Here is a 23,141-nt window from a genome sequence, read left to right as displayed (position 1 = left end):
TTCCTAAGACATGGAGGTGCATGCTGAAATTATCCTGTACCGTCACATTCTAAAGTTAAGTCCTAAGTGTGGTGGGGGGTCATTGCTCTGCGACTGTAGTGGCCTGGAGTGGGGGAAGGGAAAGCGAGCAGGGAGCGTGCTGTAAATCGCCTTCCTGAGCTCAGGTAACTAGCCGGGAAAGGTGGAGCTTGCGCCCCCCCTGTGCCGGGTCGGGGGTAAAATAGCCCCACGTTGGGCGCCAAATGTGGTGGCGCAAATGAATGTAGACAGATTATATAGATATATAAAGCTTTAATAAGGAAATAGACTTACAGGACCACAGGTTCCCGCGGAGCACTGGAAAAGCGGAGCAAAAGAAAAGGGCTGCTGGGCTCACGCCCGGCAGATTTATCCGTAAACATTAGCCCGAGGCAAACACGCCCCCAATGGGTGGGGCTATGTCCCTACACCTAAGAGGGTAAGTCTGATTCTGGAACAAACCTTAATTGCATGGGGAGTGGGTGGGTGGGCTTCCCACACCCAATCCAACCCTCATGGGCTTTCTAGAAGCCACACTCAAGGAACACAGCATCATGTTGGTTCCTGAAATGTAAAACAATCATTTCCTAAGAAGGGAGCACACCCAGGAGAAACTGGTCCTCTGGAGCACGATTTATAACTTGCTGAATGACCTTGGCGGAGACACTGGAGTTCTTTTGGTGAAAGAGGCTATTTCTACTCAGATGATTACTTATTTTGATGTCCACTTCAGGGGGAAATTAGGAGACCACAAAGCAGAGAAGCCTGGCACCTGGTATCTTTATGTCTAAAGCCACAACTTCACCATGAATGTGTTTCCAGGCACAGGTTCTGCAGATTCCTCAGATGTCATCCATGCTGGGAGTGGGGGTGCACACCTGGCAAGGCAGGAAGATCTTGAGTTGGAGGCCAGCCTGGGCTACAAAGCCAGTTCAGATCTCAGAAAACAAAACCAAAAAGCACCTCCACCAACACAATAAAAACCAAACCAATAGCAACAACCCCTCCCCCCAAAAGCCAAACAAAATAAAGTCAAACCAGTTTTTAGTATTTTTATAAATTTATTAAAAAACAGTTGCAATGACATCGATGATCATCTGTATTCCCCTTGCTGGTGGGGAGACCTACATAGTTGAGTCCCAAAGGAAAATCAAGACATTATTATCAGGCACCCTGTAGCCAGGAAAGGCTACTGGTGCAGTGTCTAGACACTGGTGTGTCCCATTACCAGTGCAATTAAAATATATACACTTAGTTATTCTGCAACAGAAGCCCTCAGGAAGTACAGAGATGCAGAGACCAGCAGCCCACTCCCCGACTCACTCTGTGTCTTTGAAGCCATCACTACAATTCCAAGAACAAGTAAAAAGAACTAAATTAAACAAACAAAAATCCATAAAAATGAGTCCCCCCATGGGTTATTACATTGTGCTAGAATAACCACAATGAAAGGGTCATGGGCTAACTGCAATGCAGTGAAAACATGAAACCCAAGCATCTATTTCAAAGGAAATAAAACTCAAATTTGCCTTCCTCAAAATGAAACTCAGCAACAATATGAGGTTAAGATTATGTACAAACTTACAGACACAAATAAATAGCGTTCTACAAGTGCTGGCTTAAACACTAGACATTAGGTCTGAGGAATCCCTGAACCCTTCCTTCCTTTAGAATCCTTACCACCACAAAGGCAGAAATCCCTCATGGAATAGCCAATAGCTCATGTCAAGAGCCAGAAGTTTTTAGTGAATTTACTAAAAAAGGATTAGTCCCCTCTTACATCTGGAAGCCAGGAGAAATGGCAAGATTCCTGGGAGAAGGGAATGATGGCTTACTTCCTGCTTCTCCGATTAAACTGGTCTACCTGTGATGTTCCTTTATAAGGTTAAAATCTTTCCCATTTTTAACACAGAACAAAGTCAAAGAGCCAGTCTTTAGACTTGACTGGTATTTTAACCAACCCCCAAAGTCTTTGGAATGACTGTTTGACTTTGATTGCAGAGCATATAGCTAACTCTTCTGAAATGTCAACCATGGCTTTCTCCTCCAGGCCTCAGCATGCACAGCAGATTCCGGGCTGGGTGTGTGTGGCTCAGTGGTAGAGTGCTTGTCCAGAAAAGATTACTGAGGCCCAACTCACCCCAGGGACTGTGAATTCCTGACCCTGCAGGAATCTTCTTCCCGATCTGTAGCTGAACCCTACAGCACAGATGTGTGTGCAATCTTGCTGCAAGGCCTCAGGGAAAGGAGAAAACAGTGGAAACTGGCACCAAGGAAATCAGCTGCCATGGGAAGAGCATTCACCCTCGGGGCCAGCACAGAGGAAGGGTGGAGCCCAGTCTCCTTCACTCTGAGCTCCAGCAGTGTTCAGTCTGTGTTCAGGACAGCTGCCTAAACAGTGCTTTTCAGACAATATAAGGAGCACACCTCCAACTTCCCTCTTATGCACGCCAGAAGGTTGTCAGTGTGAATGTGGTTTCTTCAGCTTAAGAGCCATGCCTGGTGTCCAGCCACTGGACAATCATGCTCCGTGACAGCACTCGGGCAGGCAGGACACTTGTTCTCTACACTGAAATGCACAGATCCTTCCATTCCCTGCTCACTGTCATAAAGCCCATGATTAAAAATCCTACGTTTGCCTCTGTTGAACAACTGTAAATGTCGATCCTTCAGCACAGATGTTGCAAAGTTCTCTACCTGGAAAATCTGCTGCAAGGTCCACTTACTCTCTAAACTGTCTTTAAAGTGGCCCCAGGACAAACGATAGCCCAGATGGCCTGTTAACAGGGATGAACAGACCACTGTCAGAGCTAGAAAGATTCAGTGATGTACCTTTTAGATCCTCGAGGTCTTCTATCCTTTTATCCTGAGTCCATATTATCCTCTTTGGACTTTCTTGCCGAAGTGAAAAACACTAACCTGGCATGTGGGCAGACAGGCTCTCATCACACGGACAGAAGACGGCAGCTCAGTCTGTTGCTCCATGTCGTAACATGAAGGAAACTTCTCTGCTTGGGAGCCACCCAAGTGCAAAGTGCCCATGCATCAGCCAGCCCGACATCCCACCAGGGGATGGATGCTGGTAGACTCCACAGAAAGGCATGGGCTATGGCTGCTTTGACCACAGACCAGGCTGCTCTCCCCTACTGCAATGGCTGACTGGCTGGCCTTATACCACTCAAGTGCTTGTGTACGTATCGCTTGGCTGGTAAATACCTCCTTGTATCATCCAAATTCACAAAAGATCAGTGTCACCAACAGTCTGAAACAGGTCCTGAATGAAAGGTTGAGACAAAGGCTTGCAACTTCAGTTCATCAGCCATCACTGCAGCTGTAATACTGAGCTAAGCAGTATCTGTCCTGAGAAAGGGCAGAGTGCAATCATCATTGTCCCATTTGAAGTCGGTCCATTTCCAGGAGCAGTGGAAAGAGTGGAGAGGAACTTGACTTATCAGCTCTACCACCCTCCTGTGGTTAGGAAACTCGGATGATCTGTGTCATGGCTTCTTCATCAGCTTGGTTTGGATCCTACAAAGACAGCACAACAATCCTTTACACCAGTAATAGGAGTTCCTGACTCACAACTTAACCCCCAGGGAAGCCATACAACTTTTGAGTAAACAGAAGCTCCAAAATGATCTCTATTTCTGCACACACAGTTTAAATACAACTCTCTCAGCCTAGAAGAGGCCAGCAGACCCAGTCCCTAAAAGCACTAAGACCTGGTCTGGCTCCCCATCAAGCACTGCATGGTTAATAGAGTGCCGCTTTCATAAGCATCCTGACCTGTGCTACCCTTAAGGGCATACCCAGATCAAACACTATGATATGCTGTATTTTTGGGTCATTATTTTATATATGATGATCTCAAAATAATGGAATCCTAACTACTCCACAGGTGAAGAGATGGACTAAAAGACTGAGGAACTTACCAAGATCCTCCAGTCAGCTTGGGGAATGAGAGCCTTTAACACAATGGCCTACAGCTGGCAGTTCATAATCAGCCAGGCACAGACAGCAACAAGAACAGAGAGGCTGTCATGCTGTAGGGGAATACTGGCAGTGTCACCTGTGGACAGGCCAGGCAATCCAGGCTGCCATGAGTAGACTACAAAAGCCTCACTATCTGATACAGAACAACTGAAGAGACAGTAAGAACACGGAGAATCCATGCTGATGATAGTGAAGTGAGCCAACAAAAGAAATCCATTAACTCAACCAGTATTTACTGAGCATTTGTTCAGATCTGGATCTTAAGCTACGTGTGGGGCGGGGTGTGTGTGTGAGTTGCCTTAAATGTAGGAGTTTATCGCTGCTAAAAAGAAGGCAGGCAGCAGAGAAAGAAAGGTTCTCCTTACCTGCATATGAGGACTGTCCTTTTCTTTCGGAGAGAAGAACCGTCCCCCTTCACCACGCTTCCGTGCCATGGCATGTCGATGCCGAGACTCATGAAGGTATTTCTGAAGAAAGAAAATAAGATCGTTAACAGTGAGAGCTAGCAGTTACCAAGTGCATGGATCAATTGTTAAAAGTTTCAGACAGAGGCAAAGTCAAAGGAACAATGAAGACTGAACGATGGAGAAAGCTCTGGAGAAGAGTACGGTAGCTGCTGGCCATATAACCTCTGTAAGAACATGAATGTTAAAAGAACTGGAGGGAAATAATTGTTATCGTCCTCCTACCATTGACCATTCCTCTGCTTCAGCAACAGACCGAGGTTTGCTCGAGTAAATGGCAGGTCAGGAGGAGACACCGTTTCTGTGCTATCTGTAGGTATGTTAGACTGGGTTATCAGATGTTGGCTAACGTGACAGATGGGTTCCTTTATAAAGAGAGGGCCCCTTTCCTATACCCTTTGCCTCAACAGCCATTACAGACTACAACCCACACGAGCACTGCAGCTGTAGATAAGAGAAAGTCCCGAGGACAAGTTACCTCTAGATTGCTTTTCAGGAGAAAGGGGGAAAGCCCCCTGCTTATATGCCACTATGTGTCACTGTTCTCACAGAAAATCTGTCTGCATTCTGTTGTTTGGAAGGGACAGGGAAACACACCATATTCAAGGCAATGTTACAGGCAGAACAATTGTGCTGTTTTCTGCCTGCCTGGCACTTCCCATGACATACACACCCTTCTTTCCTTTGGAATTTTCCCTTCTGCCTCTAGCTTAGCCCGTGCTTGTCTCCTCTTAAGGATGCGGTGATACTGTTTGGCATTCACATACAGTGGTTCTTCCTCCAGCATCTCTGCTCCAGGTAAAGGGATTCTTTGGATAGCAGGCACAGAGCCTGCTCCTGGCACCATCTACATGAACAAGAGACCGGACCTTATTAGTAACATAAAAATTCTAAATAAAATTACACATTCACACCTATCTTCTGCTGTATCTCCAGTGTCTAGAACAGCCTGAGACACTGGTAGGCATTAGAATGAATTATACATCTTGTGAGTGAGGCCCACTGTTAGTGCCTGAAGGATAGAGTTCAACTACAAGAAGTTAAAACCATAAGCAACTTCACAAGAAACAACAACTTACAATTCAGAGACAGAACCTATGGAAAGTTTCAGTGTCAGAGAACAGAAATGGGGAACCACTTTCCTTACCATGACCATTCCTCCTGAGTTGACCACATTGCCTGCCACTGGCAGTGTCACAGTGACAGTCCCTTGTCCACTGCTGGTTGTGTTGGTATTGGCTCCTGTCTGAACAATCTGTGCTCCTGCCAAACTGGCTGCTGGGATGGTGATCATGCCTGAAACAGGGACTGTAACTTTAAGAAAACAAAAAACAAAACAAAACAAAACAAAAAACCAAACCAAACAAAACAAAAAAAACAGGCACACGGGAACAGAAAGAAGGGAAGACAGTTAGTCCCTTCCACCTGGCTCTCGTATACTCTCCTGGAAAAATGCACTAACAAACACCAGAGAGAAAGCAAACAGCCTCTCCTGCCCCTTTACTCCATTTTGCTAATGCAGTCTGTGTGAGTTCATTTTTGGAAGTCTCTGTTAATGGCCTAGGACCCAGGTCTATATAAATTATACTTCAACCTCCCATACTGTACATCCCAACAAGGGTATCAAAAGGGCACGAAGATGTGGAGGCCTCCCTACTGCAGCACCATTCCCACTACCAACACAGCTGCCACTGCTGCTTTTCTATGCTCTTCCTTCCACACGGGAAGAGGCCTCGCCAGGGCTCAGTCCAGCCTGGCTCCCTCCTATATGAATAACACACAGCTAGTGCACCCTCTGCATCTAGTACACTGCAAAGTCTTGGTCTCGACCAAACCATTGTGGAATCTGACTGAGATGACTTCTCTGGACTTAAAGTATTGCAGTCTATTGTGAGCATGACTCTGCCCAAGCCAAGTCTAGACTTCTTATGTGTATGCATCTCTTCCTAGGGCACACTTCTGTGTGTTTACATGGCCTTAGCTAGGAGAGAGGTCCTCTTAAACAACTATATGATCAGATCAGAGGCCTAGAACTAAACTGTAGGAATGCTGACCAATAAGCATCAATGGGTTGGTCATATATGGTGACAAGAACTGACAATCACCGGAGGTGGTGGGAACCCTGCTGTTTAAATGTGGTGTGGACTTCACAACAACTCTGAAGCACTCACAGGTCTCTAAGGCTCAAACGAATGCCCTGCAAAGTTCCAGGGCAATAACAGCAGCTTACCTTGCTGGAGAATTGTGCCATCTGCATTAACTGGCTGGTAGACAATAGTCTGCCCTTCAGCAGTCTGGGCCACTTGCTGTCCCTGGACAGCAATTTGCTGCTGTGTCTGTAGAAAACAATGACATACTCAACAGATGCCAAAGACTCAAGAGAACCCAAGCATGTTTTTGATAGCTTTCTTCTGCATTCATGTTTTTTTTTTCAAGACAGGGTTTCTCTGTGACCTTGAAGCCTGTCCTGAAACTAGTTCTTGTAAACCAGGCTGGCCTCCAACTCACTGAGATCCGCCTGCCTTTGCCTCTCGAGTGCTGGGATTAAAGGCATGTACCACCATCACCCAGCCCCTGCATTCACATTTGATGTGAACTAGGTAGCTTACTGCTCAACTCACCTGAGTCTGCCCCGCAGTGACTGCAGTCTGTGGCTGCTGAATGATAATCTGCTGGGTCTGACCCTGCTGTCCTTGTACCTGCACAGCCTGCCCACCCTGGATCTGGATCTGACCAGGAGGGACCAACTGTATCTGTGGAATACAATACACAAAAAGATTGGCATCAACATGACTCCTTTGGTTCCTTATTTTTGCTTTTATTTTTAATTTTTATTTTATGTATATGGATGTTTGGTCTGCATGCATATATTCACCATGTACGTGCCTAGTGCCACTGAGGCCAGAAGAGGGAGTCAGATACTCTGGAAATGGAATTACAGATAGTTATGAGCCACTATGTGGGTACTGGAAATCAAATCTGAGTCCTCTGGAAGAACACCTAGTATTCATTCCTGCTGAGCCATCTCTCAGACTCACACATTAGGTTTCTGCAAACTAGCTGAATAAATTCCTGTAGAGACCAGGAAGTATGTGGAGGCACACGCCTGTAATTCTACAACTTGGGAGGCAGAAGCAAAATGATCAGGAATACAAGGCCAGCCTCAGGATCACAGTGAGTTTGAGGCTAGTGTTTGAGCTACACGAGACCCTATCTCCCAAAATTACAACAGAGTAATAAATACTTTGAAGGACAGGAGTCTTGTTCTAATATCAGCTATCAATTATTGAAAAGTTTATTTCTATTTTTCTGATTATCAAATAATATTGAACACTGTTTGGGATATCAATAATTACAGAATTGGTATTCATTAAAAAAAATGTTGGCATGGTTATTTTTTTTAAAAGTACATTTGCTTAAATACTTCAGTGCTCTACAAATGAATAAAAGAACTTTCAAAAATATATTCTTTCCAAGGCAAGTGTTAAGCTAATGGCAGTCAAGGTCAACACTTTGATCAGGTTCTTAAGAGAGACAGAGATAGGCTGTCAAGATTCTTGATCCACAGAAACTGAAATGTACAATCATTAATTTGATTGGATAAAGAATCACTATGGAAACAAGCACTACGCATGCCGCTTAAGGGATTTCTAGCTTAGATTAACTGAGGTGGGAAAACCTATCCTAACTGCAAGTGGCATTCCATGAGTTGGGGTCCTGAACTGAGTGAAAACAGAATAAAGTCAGCTGACCAACAGCATCCATTACTCTGCCTCCCGACTGCAGATGCTACATAAGGCGTTTTTGTGCTCCTGCTGCCATGTCTTCCCCACCATGGACTGGTACCCTTAAACTGTGAGCCAGAAAAAGGTGACAAAATGCTTCTTGTTGTAATCATTGTGTTACACGGCAGTAGATAGATAAGGTGATGTGACATATTATATTCCTATTCAGTTCCAAACCCCTCACCATCACTTAGCACTGCCATTAGTTCATCTACCTCTTCCCGCTTTCTTTGCTTACAGGTTTTGGAGTGCCAGACCTCACAGAGCAAATATGGAAAGCACAAGATCATATGTGGTACCTGAACCTAGTTCCCCTTCTTAACTGCTATCGTCACTTACCAAGAGTATTATCAGAAACTTGACAAGTTTTAAAAGGTTTTCTTTGAAATCTTGTAAATTGACAAAAGGGGAAAAAGCCTTAACAGTTTGCTCAATGTACAGAATCCTATTTTCCTTGACTACTGGATACAAAACCTCTAAAGATTCAATGAGAAAGCATTTAGGAATGCCCTACAACTCAAAATTTCAAGTACTTTATACTCAAGAATACCCCCAACCCAAAAGTCAGAGTGCCCAGATACTTAAACCAAGTTATCACCCTGGCCCACCTGCAGACCCCATCTCCCTTCCCACCAGCTTTGTTATCATTCGGTCACTGTTCCTTGACCTCTTGAGCTTTGCTTCACAGATCTAGCAGCCGGGAAGTTACTTTCAGCTAGGTGGGTTTCAGTTTCTACCCACTGAGTCTGTAAAGGACATGCCTACAGCCTCAAGTTTCCGCAACTCTCCAGGTGACTAACTGCTGAACACAGCCCCCGTCTTAGAGACATTCTTGGATCTTTCTGTTAGGCTATATACTGCCCAAGTTTTCTTAAGGACTCTCAAATACTACAAAACTCAGTTAAAAACGTTGGAAGCTGGCTAAACCAATGTGAAGACACGTGACACTGACCCCTGGCCCCCATTCGTAATGTAAACCTGTACACACACAGATATATACACCACCCATAGTCATACCAGACTTCACTGGTGTACAGTCTAAGTACTTTAAAAAGACCCTCACCTGCTGTAAACCTTGTGTTCCAGACACAGGTACCTGCATGATAGTTTGGCCTTGTCCACCCGGCACAGCCTGGACCATGATGGGCTGGCCAGTTGATGTAATTAGCTGGCCTCCACTGACTTGTACCATTAATGGCTGCCCCTGAACCTAGAATGGAATAAAACACCAACAATGAAACAGTGCAAGACACAACTGGCTTTACCAAGACAATCACTGTCACTGGAACTGTCCTGTTTGGCAAGACAGACTTAGGAAAATCAGTTCTTTTTTTCTTCCCAAGGCAGGGTCTTTCTATGTAGTGCTAGCTGGCCTTGAACTCAGATCCTCCTGCCTCTGACTTCCAAGTAGAGATTAAGCCTGGTCCTGAAAGTCAGCCTTTTTTACCCACCCCCCCCCGCCAGCCCCACCATGTCTGTTTGAATGTGAGTGTGAGTATAGATTATATGCATATGCTGCAGAGGGTGGGGTGTGAGATCCCCGGGGCTTGAGTTCCAGGTGATTAAGAGCTGCCACGTGGGCGCTAGAACTAACTTCAGACGCTCTGCTTAATGGAACCTATCTATAGAGTCTGGAAAATCTCAATAAATCAGGTATTAATCACCAAAACCAGGCTGAATTTAAAACCAAGACTAGTTTTCCTTCTCAAACAGATACCCAGGAATGGTTTCTGGTAAAGGCTGGGAAAGCAGCAATGAGAGAGGTAATGATGGTGAGAACTGAGAAGTGAATCAAAGTACAGCCTCTAGAGACTGAATAGGAAGAGTTCTGAAAGCTCACTTGAAGGTTCCTCCTGGGCCTCACACAAAAGGGAAACCTAAACACTCACCTTCACTTGACTCCAAGGAGCCCAAGAATGGCTGCTACTTAAGGAGTCTACTACTAAAGACTCATGGACTGGGCAGGCTAGTAATTCCAGCACTCAGGAAGCTGAGGCAGAAGCATGGGTTTGAGAACAGATGAGTTGCACAGTAAGCTCTAGGTAAGCCTGATAAAAGACCCTGCCTCAAAATCAAGCCAAGCAAGACTCTCCAGAAATAGGTTCTAGTCAGTCTGTGATCATCATAGTAGAGTTCTGCATCTTAAATATCTGCATACTTATTTTAATTATCAGAAGCAATGAGACTGAAATCAGATAGCTATGGTGTGTGATGATTTCCACTCTTCAAGTCTTCTGCTTCAAAAGACCACTCCAGAAAGAAGTCACTGCACGTGCTGTCACCTCTTGAACCCCAATGTGTAAACTCAGAGAGAACGGTCCAGACAGAAGTTGCTTTGGAATTGGGGATGAGTAACAGGACAAACTCAAAAACTCTTGCTGCAGACTGTCTTTGCTTGAAGGAACTATTGTAACCCAGCAGACTAAAATACTCGTTCTTAGTTCCAGTAGCAGTCCATTCCAACAGTATCAGTGAACTGTTCAGTTGATTAATCTGCCCTAGATAAAATGGTTAGGCTCTCCCACTACCAATCTCCATCAGAACCATCAGGAGTAGTTCAACCTCAGGGCTATCCCCTGAGAAACTGGTGATTTTTAAAGACTTTATGGCTTATCTGCTCACATTCTCTTCTATTAATTCCCCATTTAAAACCCCCTTTGCTACACCAATGCTGTCAGGTGCTGTGTTATGAAATGTATCAGAAGCCTTACTGGAGGAGTAAGAGAGAGAACTATTTAAAATCCTTCTAAAATGATGAGACTTACAGAGGAAAATTCCCATCACTTCCATTGCAATGCAATCTAGAGCTTCTTTAGCCGACATGGCTGTGCTGTTACTGTGGGCTGTTCCCCTGTGTGAAAGTGGATGCCACAAGCTGACACTGGTTATCATCTCTTACTGCATGCCACCTTGTTGCTTTGAGACAGTCTCCCCTGATTTAGCCAGCTAGCCCCAGGTTCTGCCTGTTTCTGCCACCCAGTTCTTGGGTTATAGGGGCAAACTCACATATTTATGTGAATTCTATGGATCCAAACTTATGTCTCTACACTTGCATAGCCAACAATCCCCAAAGGTGACATAAATTTAAGACAATAAATTTCTGATTATCCATCACCCCCCCCCCACTAACATGCTATATATGCATGCGATAAAGGATTTGAGACTCTGAAGAGCTCACTGTGTCTACAACAGATAATCACAAGGACTCATGCATGAGACAGAAGCCACACAGTTAAGAGCATGTCACATTCCCATTCTATGGTAGTTAATGACAATCCCAGACACCATTTCATGTATTACAAGGATGAAGCAAGCAGGAATAGAAAGCTGCTACACCCACTGAAATTCAACTGTTCAGGAAGACAGACAAAATCAACTTCTTAATTTATGTGTAGAACTGGCCACGTGACATCACCAAACACTACTAAGTGGCAGGGTTGAAAGGGTCAAGTCCTTACAGCAGTGGCTCTCAACTTGTGGGGTCACGACCCCATGGGGTCAAATGACTTTCACAGAGGTCACGTAAGACTATCAGAAAACACAGATATTTACATTATGATTCATAGTAGTAATAAAGTTACAGTTATGAAGTAGCAACAAAATAATTTTATGGTTGGGGTCACCATAGCTTGAGGAGCTATAGTAAAGGTCACAGCATCAGGAAGTTGAGAACCACTGGTTTACAGGAAGGAGTGGTCATCTCCAAAAGGATCTCAGCAGCACTTGCTATAAAGTGAGATGCTAGTTTGACTTTGGAAGTCCCACTTAAGTCATTCCAATTCCGGGAAGGAAGACAGGGAAAGCAGGCATCTGAATCTTGCCAACTTCTCAAAACCTTCAGCTCTCAATGGACCCAAAAGCGACCAATGCTGCTACTCTCAAAAGAATCTGGGCTATTTAATTGACCATGCATGGTGTTGAAGAACAGCATCAGCATTGGTTAACTCCAGTCTGTTTTAGATTTTTAGCTTATCAATGTAACCTGTGCTTTGTTTTTTTTAAAAGAGCCCAACCTGGTCCCAAACTCTCACTCTTTCTGCCTCCATATCCCAAGCACTGGGACAGGAGGCATTACCACCATGACCTATGCTAGCACTTAAATATGCCCATCAAAAAGATAAGCAATCATCTCTGCAGAGCTCCTAATGATACAGGAAAGGTTATTCAGTTCTCAGAAAAACTTTGCTCAGTGCAATGGATGTTTAACAGTCAAGCTGCACTTTTAACGAAAACAAAACATAATAGTGCAGTCAAGTCTGTCCATGTGTGTACCCACTTCTCCAGTGCAGTACAATCCATGAAACTTTACCAAGTGGTGGGATAGGCATCTGAGTATTGAGTAAGCTCCAAAGCCACCTGTATAAGGCCTTCCTGTTGCTTGCTTCCTGGTACTTCTAAAGCAACACACTTAGCACATACTTCTCAGAAAACAGACACAGCAGTCACCAGACTTATCTTGGCATGGGACACTGGCATGCTGGCCCGAGAGACAGGTTAGCAGCACAAAAGGCATGCGACTTTGCCATTCAACTTGAGATCCAAACATAAACAGCAGCAGACAGGCAATGTTCATGCAGTGCTCACAGAGAATCAGAGAGGGCACCACTACCTGGAGGGTCTGGACTTGCTGGCCTGAGGCGGATGCCACTTGGGCCTCAGTCTGCAACTGGACAGCAGTGACACCACCCTGCTGCTGAGAACAGGAACATGAAGAGCTTGAAATGTATCAGAATGGGAACGTACAGCTCAAGACTTGAGATCACTTGAGGGAGGGGGAAGTGTCTCTGAAAAGCTTCACCCCACATAGGAGCTTTCAGAGTTCTAGACTCTTCAAGCTGTCCCCAGAGTGGGTCTTACAACACACTTCTGTGACTTACAATACAAATTTATAATGCAGTCCTTCTTCCCAGAAACAGGAACTCTACCACATTGCTAGACATTTATGTTAAATATTTCTACATTTTCTTAGGGTCACAAGAACAAAACCAGCAGGTCTTAAAGGCTTGAAACTACAACAAAGAATTTCAGGTGCTATTAAAGTTATTAAAGCATCACCAAGGAAGAACTAGTCATGGTGATCCAAATTCTAGTCTTGGTAAGCTACTCTTCTACATCCCCAAACGAAGACTTATTCCCACTCAACTGACTGACCACTTTACAGGCAATGTTTTCAGAAAGCCACCTCACTTCCTTCTTATCCTGGGGAATGCCTCCCAGGAAGAAAGCCACCAAAAACCACCCTGCCCCTGAAGAAGGCCTCACCAAGACCCATTTCCTAAGGAGGCTGCCAGTGCCTCAGCAGACTGAGGACAAGGAGGAGGCTAGCAAGGCTGGGGAGCTACCAGGCTCAGCTAATCTCCGCAATGTGGAGGAGCCCCCCCGCCAACCAGTGGGTTGGAACTCACCACCAATACTTCCTCTATTCTGTCTTAGTGAACCTCTATTCTGAGGAAAAAACACGCCCAGGACAACAGTATTTGGCTTGTGATCAAATAAAAACAATATCTTTTTTTCCCCAAAGCTCAGGAATGGGGAGAAAAAGAGAAGGTTCGCTATTATAAACCCAGATAAAAGCACGGCAAATGCTTTATGTGCACTAATTCAAACATCTGGTAGACTGTACTGTGGGAAAAGGCAGCAGCAGGAGCTCCTTTTCAATATGTACTCACCCAGAGTATCACACCAAATATTATTCTAATATTAAACTACAGCTGTCCAGAATAAACTCTGGCAGAACAGGCCAGCAGACTGCCTGAAACCTGACTATTGGTGTGTCTATTGTGACACACCTTTGCTTTACCACAAGTCAGCATAAACAAGGGGAACAGTAGACTGAACCCAGGGTAAAGCAGGTGTCCTGACTTTCCTTCAGTAAGTTACAAAGGGCCAATCTACTTTTAAAGTGATCTTCACAAAGAAGAGATGCCAAGGGGCAACAGACTGGTTCCCAGTACAGCACAAGTCATGAGATCTAGACTTACAGGGTTTGATAGGGCCCACAGAGTAACCAGAGAAAACCCGCCGCTGCACCACCAGCCGCAGTACTGTGATGGTCAAAGCACACTCGCTCCCATACCTGCTGCTGAATCTGGCCAGCCTGCACCACGATCTGCTCTGTGGAACTATTGCTGTTTGTTGTATACTGCTCCATGGCCCGGCCACGTTAAGAGTTCTGTAGCTTCACTCTACAGATTCCAGGCAGCTGCAGGTAAGGACTCCTATTACAAAGGGAAGGAGAAAACCTAAATGAGTCAATTAGTAAAGGCTCTCTTATGACACAATAATTTATTTTCTAACTATATGCCACATTAATATGAAAGTCAACAAAAGATGTTTATATATTCAATTTAAAAAAGAGGACTATATAGCACAGTCATAAAACATTATAGTTAGGCTGGTGGTAAACATCTGCCATCCCAGCACTGAAGAGGCTGAGGCAGAAGGCTGAGAGTTTGAACTAGCTAGCCTGGGCTATAAAAAATTTCCTCAAAAAGACTAACCAACCAAACAAACAAAACACATGGTATTGTATTTTCACATTTAAAAAATGCTTCTACTTATTTTTTCCTGGCAACTTACCTTGTATATTAGACATCTCTGTGATGCTGTGACCGAAAATTAGTTTTTTAGGCCCAGTTTTAGTGGATTTTAGTCCACTGTGGGTGTGTGTGAGGTTGAGAAGCATATTTCACACCATGGTGGACAGGACACAGAAATGAATACTCTTAAAAGGCCAGGGTAAGATATAGTTCCCAAGAACACATACTCCCCTCAGTAACCCACTTCTTCCAACTAGGCCCCATCTACCAATAATGGCATCATATAAATGTACCAAGAGCCCTTAGGATGCAATCCCCTATAAGCAACACGCCCAGACACACTAATTTGTTGTTTCTCAATCCAGTTAAGCATGTAAAAGTGATCACCTTTCAATATTACCAGAGTAATGCTGTCTGAGGTTTTCTGTCCTGCCTGGATCCTGCAATTGTTAAGTCCCAAAGAAATCACACAGAGGTCTACATTAGTTATAAACTGATTGGCCCTTTAGCTCAGGCTTCTGATTTCCTCTTATAACTTATATTAGCCCAACATTCTTGTCTATGCTAGCCATGTAGCTCAGTACCTTTTCCAGCAAGGTAGTCACATCTTGCTTCTTCTGTGGCTGAGTAAGGAAACTGCAGAAAGAACTTTCCTTTACCTAGAATTCTCGTTGCCCCACCTCTACTTCCTGCCTGGCTACTGGCCAATCAGCGTTAATTTAGAATATAATTGACAGGACACAGACCATTGTCCCACAGCAGAGTAACACTCAGAAGCACTGTTAAGCCATCTTTTGTTGCAAGGCCTGCTCTCAAGGCAGCAGATCAACCTTAGAGAATTTGTATCACACACTTGCATCCAAATATGCTACTCTCCTGAGCTACATATACCAAAAACGACCTCAAGCTGGAGGTTTGTTACTTACTGAGAAAGTAGTTCAAATATTTTGCTTACCAAAATCTCCACTGAGGTAAGACTACTGATGTCTTACATAGTATATTCCAGGACAACCTAGCTAGAGTGAGACTGGCTACAAACAAACACATAAACATATACAGCATCATGACTACTAAAAACATAATCTCAAAACTTCCTGGGCACCATGATGCCTTTAACCCAGCAGATAGGTTTGAGTTCAAGGACAGGTGTTCTCTTTTCAGAATTCCAGCCAGGATACACAGTGAGACCCTGTTTCAAACTCCATCAAGTAGCACTAAGTAGGAAAGCTCTAGCAAAGCTTTGAGAGTTATGCTGTAGTCCATAATTAACACAAAGAAATGGTACCACCACAACAGTTTAAAAATTGGTATAGCAGAGCCTATTTACATGGGGTGTTCCATGGCCTATACCAGTGTCTAAAACTTCTTTAGCACCAAATCCTATATATACTATTCTTTGTATACTCATTCTGCAGCACAGCCTAAATGGTTAGCCCGAACGACCCTTTCCTGGCTCATTACTTCAGGAGTTTCTTAGAAACGGAACAGTACCTAACAATATTCAGTGTGCCCAAATGCTGACATTTAGCACCGCTTCTACCCCTCTTGTGCCCTTCCCAGTTATATGATCTCTACCCACACAAACATTCTCTTATCCATATTCACAAGCAAAGGTAGGACTGCCTACGGTCTAGGACGGAGAACGTATGGGTTTTCTTGAGTTAGACTTCTCTTGTGTAATGCATTAGTCAGGTTTCTCTGGAGAACAGAGTGGAACGAATCCATACATGGTAGGAGGTTTATTAGAGTGGCTTATAGGTCGTGGCCCAATTAGTCCAACAATGGTTGTCTACCAACAAGAAGCCCAAGAATCTAGTAGTTACTCAGTCCATGAGGATGGACATCTCAGCTGGTCTTCAGTATAGGTTAGGAATTTTAGAGAAGTAGACTCCATGTCAGCGAAGGAGCAAGAGCAAGCAGGCAAAGAACAGGCAAAAGCTCCCTTCTTCCATGTCCTTTATATAGGCTACCACCAGCAGAAGGTGTGGCCTAGATTGAAGTTGGCTCTTCCTACCTCAAAAGATCTGGATTTCAAATGATTCAGGCAAGAAAAATTCCTAACAGGTGTACCCACTCACTTGGGTTTTAGTTAATTCTAGACACAGTCAAGTTGATAAACAAGAATATCCATCACAAAACACTTTCCAGATTTATCTGCTTTTCTTGCAGATTTCATTTTTTTATTGCTGCATAAAATTCTATGCTGCATATGCATGGGATTTTCATTATCCATTCTGTTGGTGGCCCATCTAGGTTGGTTTCATTTCCTTGTTATTATACACAGAACAGCAGTAAATATGAATGTGCAAGTATCTCTGAGATAGCATAGAGTCCTTTGGTCCATGCCTAGAAGTGGTATAGCTGGGACACATGCTAGATCTTTTTAATCCTGAGATACCCCCACACTCATTTCCACAAACAGCAGTGTCAATAAATAAGGTTCTTCTTCCCTATATCCTCAAGGGCATTTGTGGGTCTTTATTTTCTGGATGTGAGCCATTCTGACTCAGGTGAGAAGGAGGGATGGGGTAAGTTTTAATTTACATTACCCTGGTGGCTAAGGAAACTGTTGGTCACGTTGAAAAACCTTGGCCCTCTGTTCTGAGAACTGTAGAGACTACCTACTGACTGGCAGTTCTTTTCTTCTGGTGTTTAATTGTTGTAACTCTTGGGCTGGGGAGAGGGTTCAGTTGGTAAAGTATTGGCCTCATGAGCATGAGACCTGAGCTTGATCCCAGAATGTCCAGAACTCTGGGTGTGGTGGTGAGTTTATAAAGCCAGAGCTGGGAAGGCAGGGACAGCACAACCCCTGGGGCTCTAGTCCAGCCTAATTGGTGAGCCCTATACCAATGAGAGACCTTGCCTCAAAGGAGGACAGCAACCCTAAGGATGAGCAATTGCCTCTGACAAACAAATAATTTTGCAGATATTAACCCCCTATCTGAAGTAGTATGCTAAAACTTTCATTCTGCAGGGTATTTACTTTGCTAAACCTTAATTTCACATAACCCCATTTGTCAATTCTTAAGATTACTTCCAATGCCACTGGGGTCCTATTCAGAATGTTCTTATCCATACCGGTAGCCCTGGACATACCTGATCTTGTCTGATCTCAGAAGGCAAGCAAGGTTGGGACTGATCAGTCCCCAGTACTTAGTAATGGAAAGCCATTCTTTTCTATGTCTATATCCTAAGTGTTTTCCTCCAGTAGTAACTTACTCAAAAGAATAAGCCAGGTGGCTGGTGGCACATGCCTTAATACCAGCACTCGGAGGCAGAGGCAGGCGGATTTCTGTGAGTACAAAGCCAGCCTGGCTTGCAGAGTGGGTTCCAGGCTGTTACAGAGAAACCCTATCTCAAAAAAGAAACTAACAAAATAGGTGGAAATGACTCAGCATTTAATACGGCAGATGCTAATGATAGAATGTAAGTAATAGGTACACGAGTATTCATCATAATACTCTTCCAATTTACTGTCTAGAAATTTCAACACTAGAATGTTGGGGAAAATACTCAACATATAATCAGGCATACACCTTTAATCCCAGTGCTCAAGAGACTGAAGCAGGCGGAGCTCGTGAGTTCGAGGACAGCCTGGTTTACAGAGCCGAGTTCCAGGACAGTCAGAACTGTTACACACAGAAACTCTGTCTCGAAAAACCAAGGAATAACCAAAATAGAGCACTTACGCCTTTAGTGTGGGTTACAGTGGACTTACAATGGGAATATAAATAGCAACTTAACTAAATTTAATCCCTACTTTATTAGCATGTGTTCATTGTATAAAACAATGGTTTTTAAACACTGACCCCATGTTTCTCTTTACAAATAATCCCCCTCTTTTTGTCTTTGACTTTATCTAGAGTATGCACATGAGAGAACATATTTGGTATTTGTGGTTCTGAATATGCCTTCTTTCCCTTACTGTGATGTTCCAATTCCAGTCATTTCCTTTAAAACATAATTCTGTTCTTAATGTATAATATTCTATTGAGTATACAAACGCTTTTCTTTATCCAATTACTCACTGATTGGCACCTACAGGGATTCCTTAACTTGGAGGTTGTGAAAGAAGGCACAGCAATAAAGTACAGCGCCTTTAGTATCTGCCGATTCTGCTTTCTTCAGGTGTACCCCCAAGAGTGGTATAGCAGGATCATGTAGTTCTATTCTTAGTTTTTCAAGAACTTACACACTGTGATAGCTATTCTTTGCATCAACTTGATTACATCTGGCATTAACTAAAATCAAAGCAACTGGGTACATCTGTGAGATTTCTAAATTAAATCATTTGAAGTGGGAAGAGCCACCTTTAATCTGGACCACACCTTCTAGTGGCAGCCTATATGAATGACACGGAAGAAGAAAGCTTTGTTCTTTGTCTGCTTGGCCTTGCTAGCAAGTCCATTCCTTCATTGGCGTTACAGCCTACTTCTCGGAGATTCTGGCATATATGAAGCCCATCTGAAATGCAGCTTTGAGGACTCACTAACCCCACTGGTAGGCAGTCATTGTTGGACTAGCTGGACTACCTGTAAGCCCACCTTCTCACATACTCTCTCACACGCACAGACACATCTCTCAGTGGCTGAATTAGTTTATATTCCCATCTATGATGTTTAAGAGCTGCTCCCATCCTCAACATTCTCTTCTTTTCCTTTTTTTTTTTTTTTTTTTTTGAGACAGGGTTCCCAGGCTGTCCCGGAACTCACTCTATAGACGAGGCTGGCTTCCGCTGGCCTCTGCCTCCCGAGTGCTGGGATTAAAGGTGCATGGTAGCATCCTCTATTTTCTTCGTTGACAGCTACTCTGATTGGAGTGAAAAGATTTTTTTTTTTTCTTTCTCGAGACAGGGTTTCTCTGTAGCTTTGGAGCCTGTCCTGGAACTAGCTTTTGTAGACCAGGTTGGTCTCGAACTCACAGAGATCCACCTGCCTCTGTCTCCTTGAGTGCTGGGATTAAAGGTGTGCGCCACCACCGCCCGGCTCGGAGTGAAAGAAATTACAGTATAGTTTTGATCTGCATTTTCCTGGCAGCTCAGTATGGTTTTTGTTTTGTTTTTTTATGCATACAGCATACATCTACAGGCTATTTGTAATCTTTGGAGAACTATATCTTAGATTATTTTGGTTTTTAATTTCTGAGTTCTTTCTACATTCAGGATATTGATGTCATCAGATGAAAAGATGTTTACATTTGCAGATTTTTACACCAGGCTTTTCTGAGCCAGTTGAATGAGTTGTTTCTTTAGAGACCTCAGGCGCAATAGGAAATCAGTCAAAATAAGTGGCTCTACTAGGGAAAGTGACATTTCCCCTTTTGGTATGTGTGCATGCACTTGTGTGTGTAGAGCTTTTAAAACTCACCAAAAATATAGACATATACGGTGCTTACACTTTGATGTGGAAAACAGAGATATTAACATTCTCTGTATTTCAATACATCCACTGGCCCTAAATCCCCTTCCCATAAGGCTTTCTTCTTGGCTAAGTATCCATAAATCTTCATCTTATCAGATTAAAATGCAAAACAGAGCTTTGATGGGCAAGAATGGTTAACAAGTATCATTCAGACCTCACTAGTTTATCCTGCTGATACAAATGCTTCCCTCTTAAGCCATTGGAGCCTACTGTACTTTGAAGGGCAAAAGCAGATGAGGCTCCAAATATAGTAGCCATTCTGCATTAATAAGGGAGCAATGGAGCTTGGAGCATGACATTCAGGCTGCGCATGGTGTCTGCTTCCTGGCCCCAGTGGAGCTTCAGGCACCTGCTTTTGCCACTTCAGCCAGCAGAACTGTTCTGCAATCTGACACACTACCTTCCTCAAGCACTTCTTTGCCCAAGATTATGACAAAAGTGAGCCAGCTGGATTTAGTCTGTCTAGCTCTTCCACAAAATTTTGAATGTGTTTTTGAAAGTGAGAATATAAATGAATATGGATGAGAATGGATTCATTCTGGTCTCTGAAGCATTCTTCCATAGCATATACCCTGCCCATTTAGAAGGCAAAGATGCAGTTGGCCAGCACTTAGAAAGGTAATCTATCTGAAGTTATTCAAAAGCTGAAACATTCAGAAATGCAACTACAATAAGCATAACATCAACACAGGCCGTGAGACTTGACAATCACAGGCAAAGACCAGACTAAGGCCTTTGAAGGCTCCAAATATGCTCCTTTTCTCCACTAACAATATACCATGAACTTAGATAATAAAACATGATTCTAACTTTGAGTCTTGACTTCCCTTCATGGACTGGGAAATGAAATAAGCCTCCCCAGGCTGCTTTTGGTGTGGTGCTTATCACAGTAATAGAAAAGCCGACTAGAACATAAAGAAATAAACAACTTAAACAAAGAAAAACTTCCTCGAAAGTGAATTACAGGTTGTTTCACTTCAGAAGGAAGACTCAAACCCACCAGTTAAGAGCTCAGCAAATGTGCTAAAGAAGCCACACCCAGAAGGCTGGCTCCACCTAAGCTAAGAACAACTGATGTTTGGCCTGAGTAAGAACGTCCCTCTCCCAGAGAAAAATTTCCTTTTCTTCCCCATCCGCTCCCCAGCCCCAATCAGTTATTATTATGAGATTAAATCATTAGGTCGGGAACGTTTTCTCCCCAACGTTGGGGAGAAAAGTCCCTCTCCAACACTTCTAAGCTCCAGTCAGAAGTGTTTCCAAAGACTCCTTTGTGATATCTGCAAGAGCTTTACAAACTGGACTTTCCCGCCTAAACTCTCAGTGCTACTGGCCCTTTCTTCACCCAACAGCACTATCTGCTGCCTGCATACGCTCTCCTAGCGGAGGACAACCCTCCACCGCCCAACCAAAGCGTGCGGATGAAAACTGGCTGGCTTCTTCGTGCAAACAGCATTTCCCGGTATTGCACTAGACCCCGACAGAACACTAACCCCTAAGTATTGATTTTCACCAGCCAATCTCCGCCGAGCGGGCGTGCTTCCTACCTCTCCCCTCTCTCCCTTATAGTACTTGGGTGATGCCCGCCAAAGACTACAGGCTGGCAGCACACCGAAGACTGCTGCCCGATGGAAAAATAATCGGCATGTAAGTTTTTAAACAACTGTTGAGAAAACGTTCACACGGGATTCGAAAGTGTGGTAGAAAAACCAGACACAAATGGGCTGAGCTGAGTGGACCCTCACACGAACTGCCACAAAAGGCTAAAGAAAATCGGAACCAGAGAGCATCAAAGGGAGGGAGCTCACAGGACACACGGACGTGGGTCCGGTCATTAAGAATGCATGAGGTTGTCAGTCTCACAAGAGCGAGGTTCCAAACACTAAGGCGCCAAGCGAAAAGAGGAAGAGCGCTTGGTCAGGCTCCAGCACGAAGGTGTGCCGGCACGGGCAGCCGAGCGGGGCGGGAGGAGAGGAAATGACGAGCAGAAAGGGGTGGTAACGGCGGCGGGCCGGAGCCCCGGGGTGGCGGGCCGGGAGGAGGGGCGCGGCGAGCGCGCTAACGGCCCCGGGAAGGGTCTCGGAGGCCGCGCTGCGCGTCCCCGACTGGCCGCGCTCAGACCTGCCGTCCCGACCGCCTCGGGGCTCAGGGGATGCGGGCCTCACCGGGGCCCGGAACGTGGGGACACAAGGACGGGTAGTAGGATAAGGCTGGAACGACCCGTAGAAACTGCCACGGACCGTGGCGGGTCGGTCGGCCACCTGCCCTCCCGGGACCCGAGGATCGGGGAGCAGCGGTGCATCCGCCACCCGCACCCGGAGAGGAGCCTGGCTCCAAGGTGCCATCCCTACGCCAGGCCGCCCCTGCGGGCCTCCACCGGCTCCGAGCCGGGGCTGCCGGCTGCCCAGCTCCGGCAGCCTCGGCTCGACTCCCGGGCTCGGCGGACGCCTGGGCCTCTCCTGAGTGGTCAGCGAGACCCGCCAATCGGGGCGCTGGGGCCGGCTCTGGGCCGCTGGATATTGGCTCCTCATACTCACCGTGCCTCGCTCCCCCGGTTCGCTGCCCGCGCTGATTGGCTCCAGTACCGGACCCCGAAACCCAATCAGAGGCTCCAGCCGCCGCCGCCGCCGCCACTGCCGCTGCCTCGCAAAATGGCGAATCTGAACAAAGGGGAATCGGGCCTCCCTCCAACCGCCTTCGCGCAAGCGCCTTCGAGACCACGCCCCATAACCCCGGCCAGCCTGGCCCCGCCCCCTAGAGGGAGCACTGCGCAGGCGTCCCAGGGACCACACTCACTTCCTAGCTTGGACTCCGCCTTCCGCTGGAGGACTACGCAAGCGCGTTCTAGAGGCGCCATACTCGTTTCTCAAACACTGCCCTGAGTGGTGTACCACGCAGGCGCTAATACGCCCCCCTTTTCTTTCC

At 45.1% G+C, this 23,141-nt stretch overlaps 1 protein-coding gene across 10 annotated transcripts; it reads right to left on the bottom strand.

Moving 5' to 3' along the window:
* Positions 1 to 1,067: 1,067 nt before the first annotated feature.
* Nfya (nuclear transcription factor Y subunit alpha) lies at positions 1,068 to 22,888 on the bottom strand. 10 transcript variants are annotated; one of them, XM_057751650.1, is made up of 10 exons: positions 22,754 to 22,888; positions 14,337 to 14,478; positions 12,867 to 12,953; positions 9,324 to 9,470; positions 7,097 to 7,228; positions 6,706 to 6,811; positions 5,623 to 5,789; positions 5,149 to 5,322; positions 4,377 to 4,478; positions 1,068 to 3,546 (listed from the first exon to the last, which is right to left on the bottom strand). In XM_057751650.1, exons 2-10 carry the CDS (start codon positions 14,409 to 14,411, stop codon positions 3,493 to 3,495), a joined length of 1,044 nt encoding a protein of 347 aa, XP_057607633.1. In that variant the 5' UTR covers positions 14,412 to 14,478; positions 22,754 to 22,888; the 3' UTR covers positions 1,068 to 3,492. The 10 variants fall into 10 exon arrangements, with proteins under 10 accessions (XP_057607633.1, XP_057607638.1, XP_057607635.1 ...); XM_057751655.1 differs by having other exon boundaries at positions 5,623 to 5,771; XM_057751652.1 differs by having other exon boundaries at positions 12,870 to 12,953.
* Between the last annotated feature and the right edge of the window lie 253 nt (positions 22,889 to 23,141).

The sequence above is a fragment of the Chionomys nivalis genome, chromosome 19 (assembly GCF_950005125.1).
Source record: "Chionomys nivalis chromosome 19, mChiNiv1.1, whole genome shotgun sequence".
Lineage (NCBI taxonomy): Eukaryota > Metazoa > Chordata > Mammalia > Rodentia > Cricetidae > Chionomys > Chionomys nivalis.
Note: the sequence above shows the minus strand (reverse complement) of the source record. Positions and strands in the feature narration are given on the sequence as shown.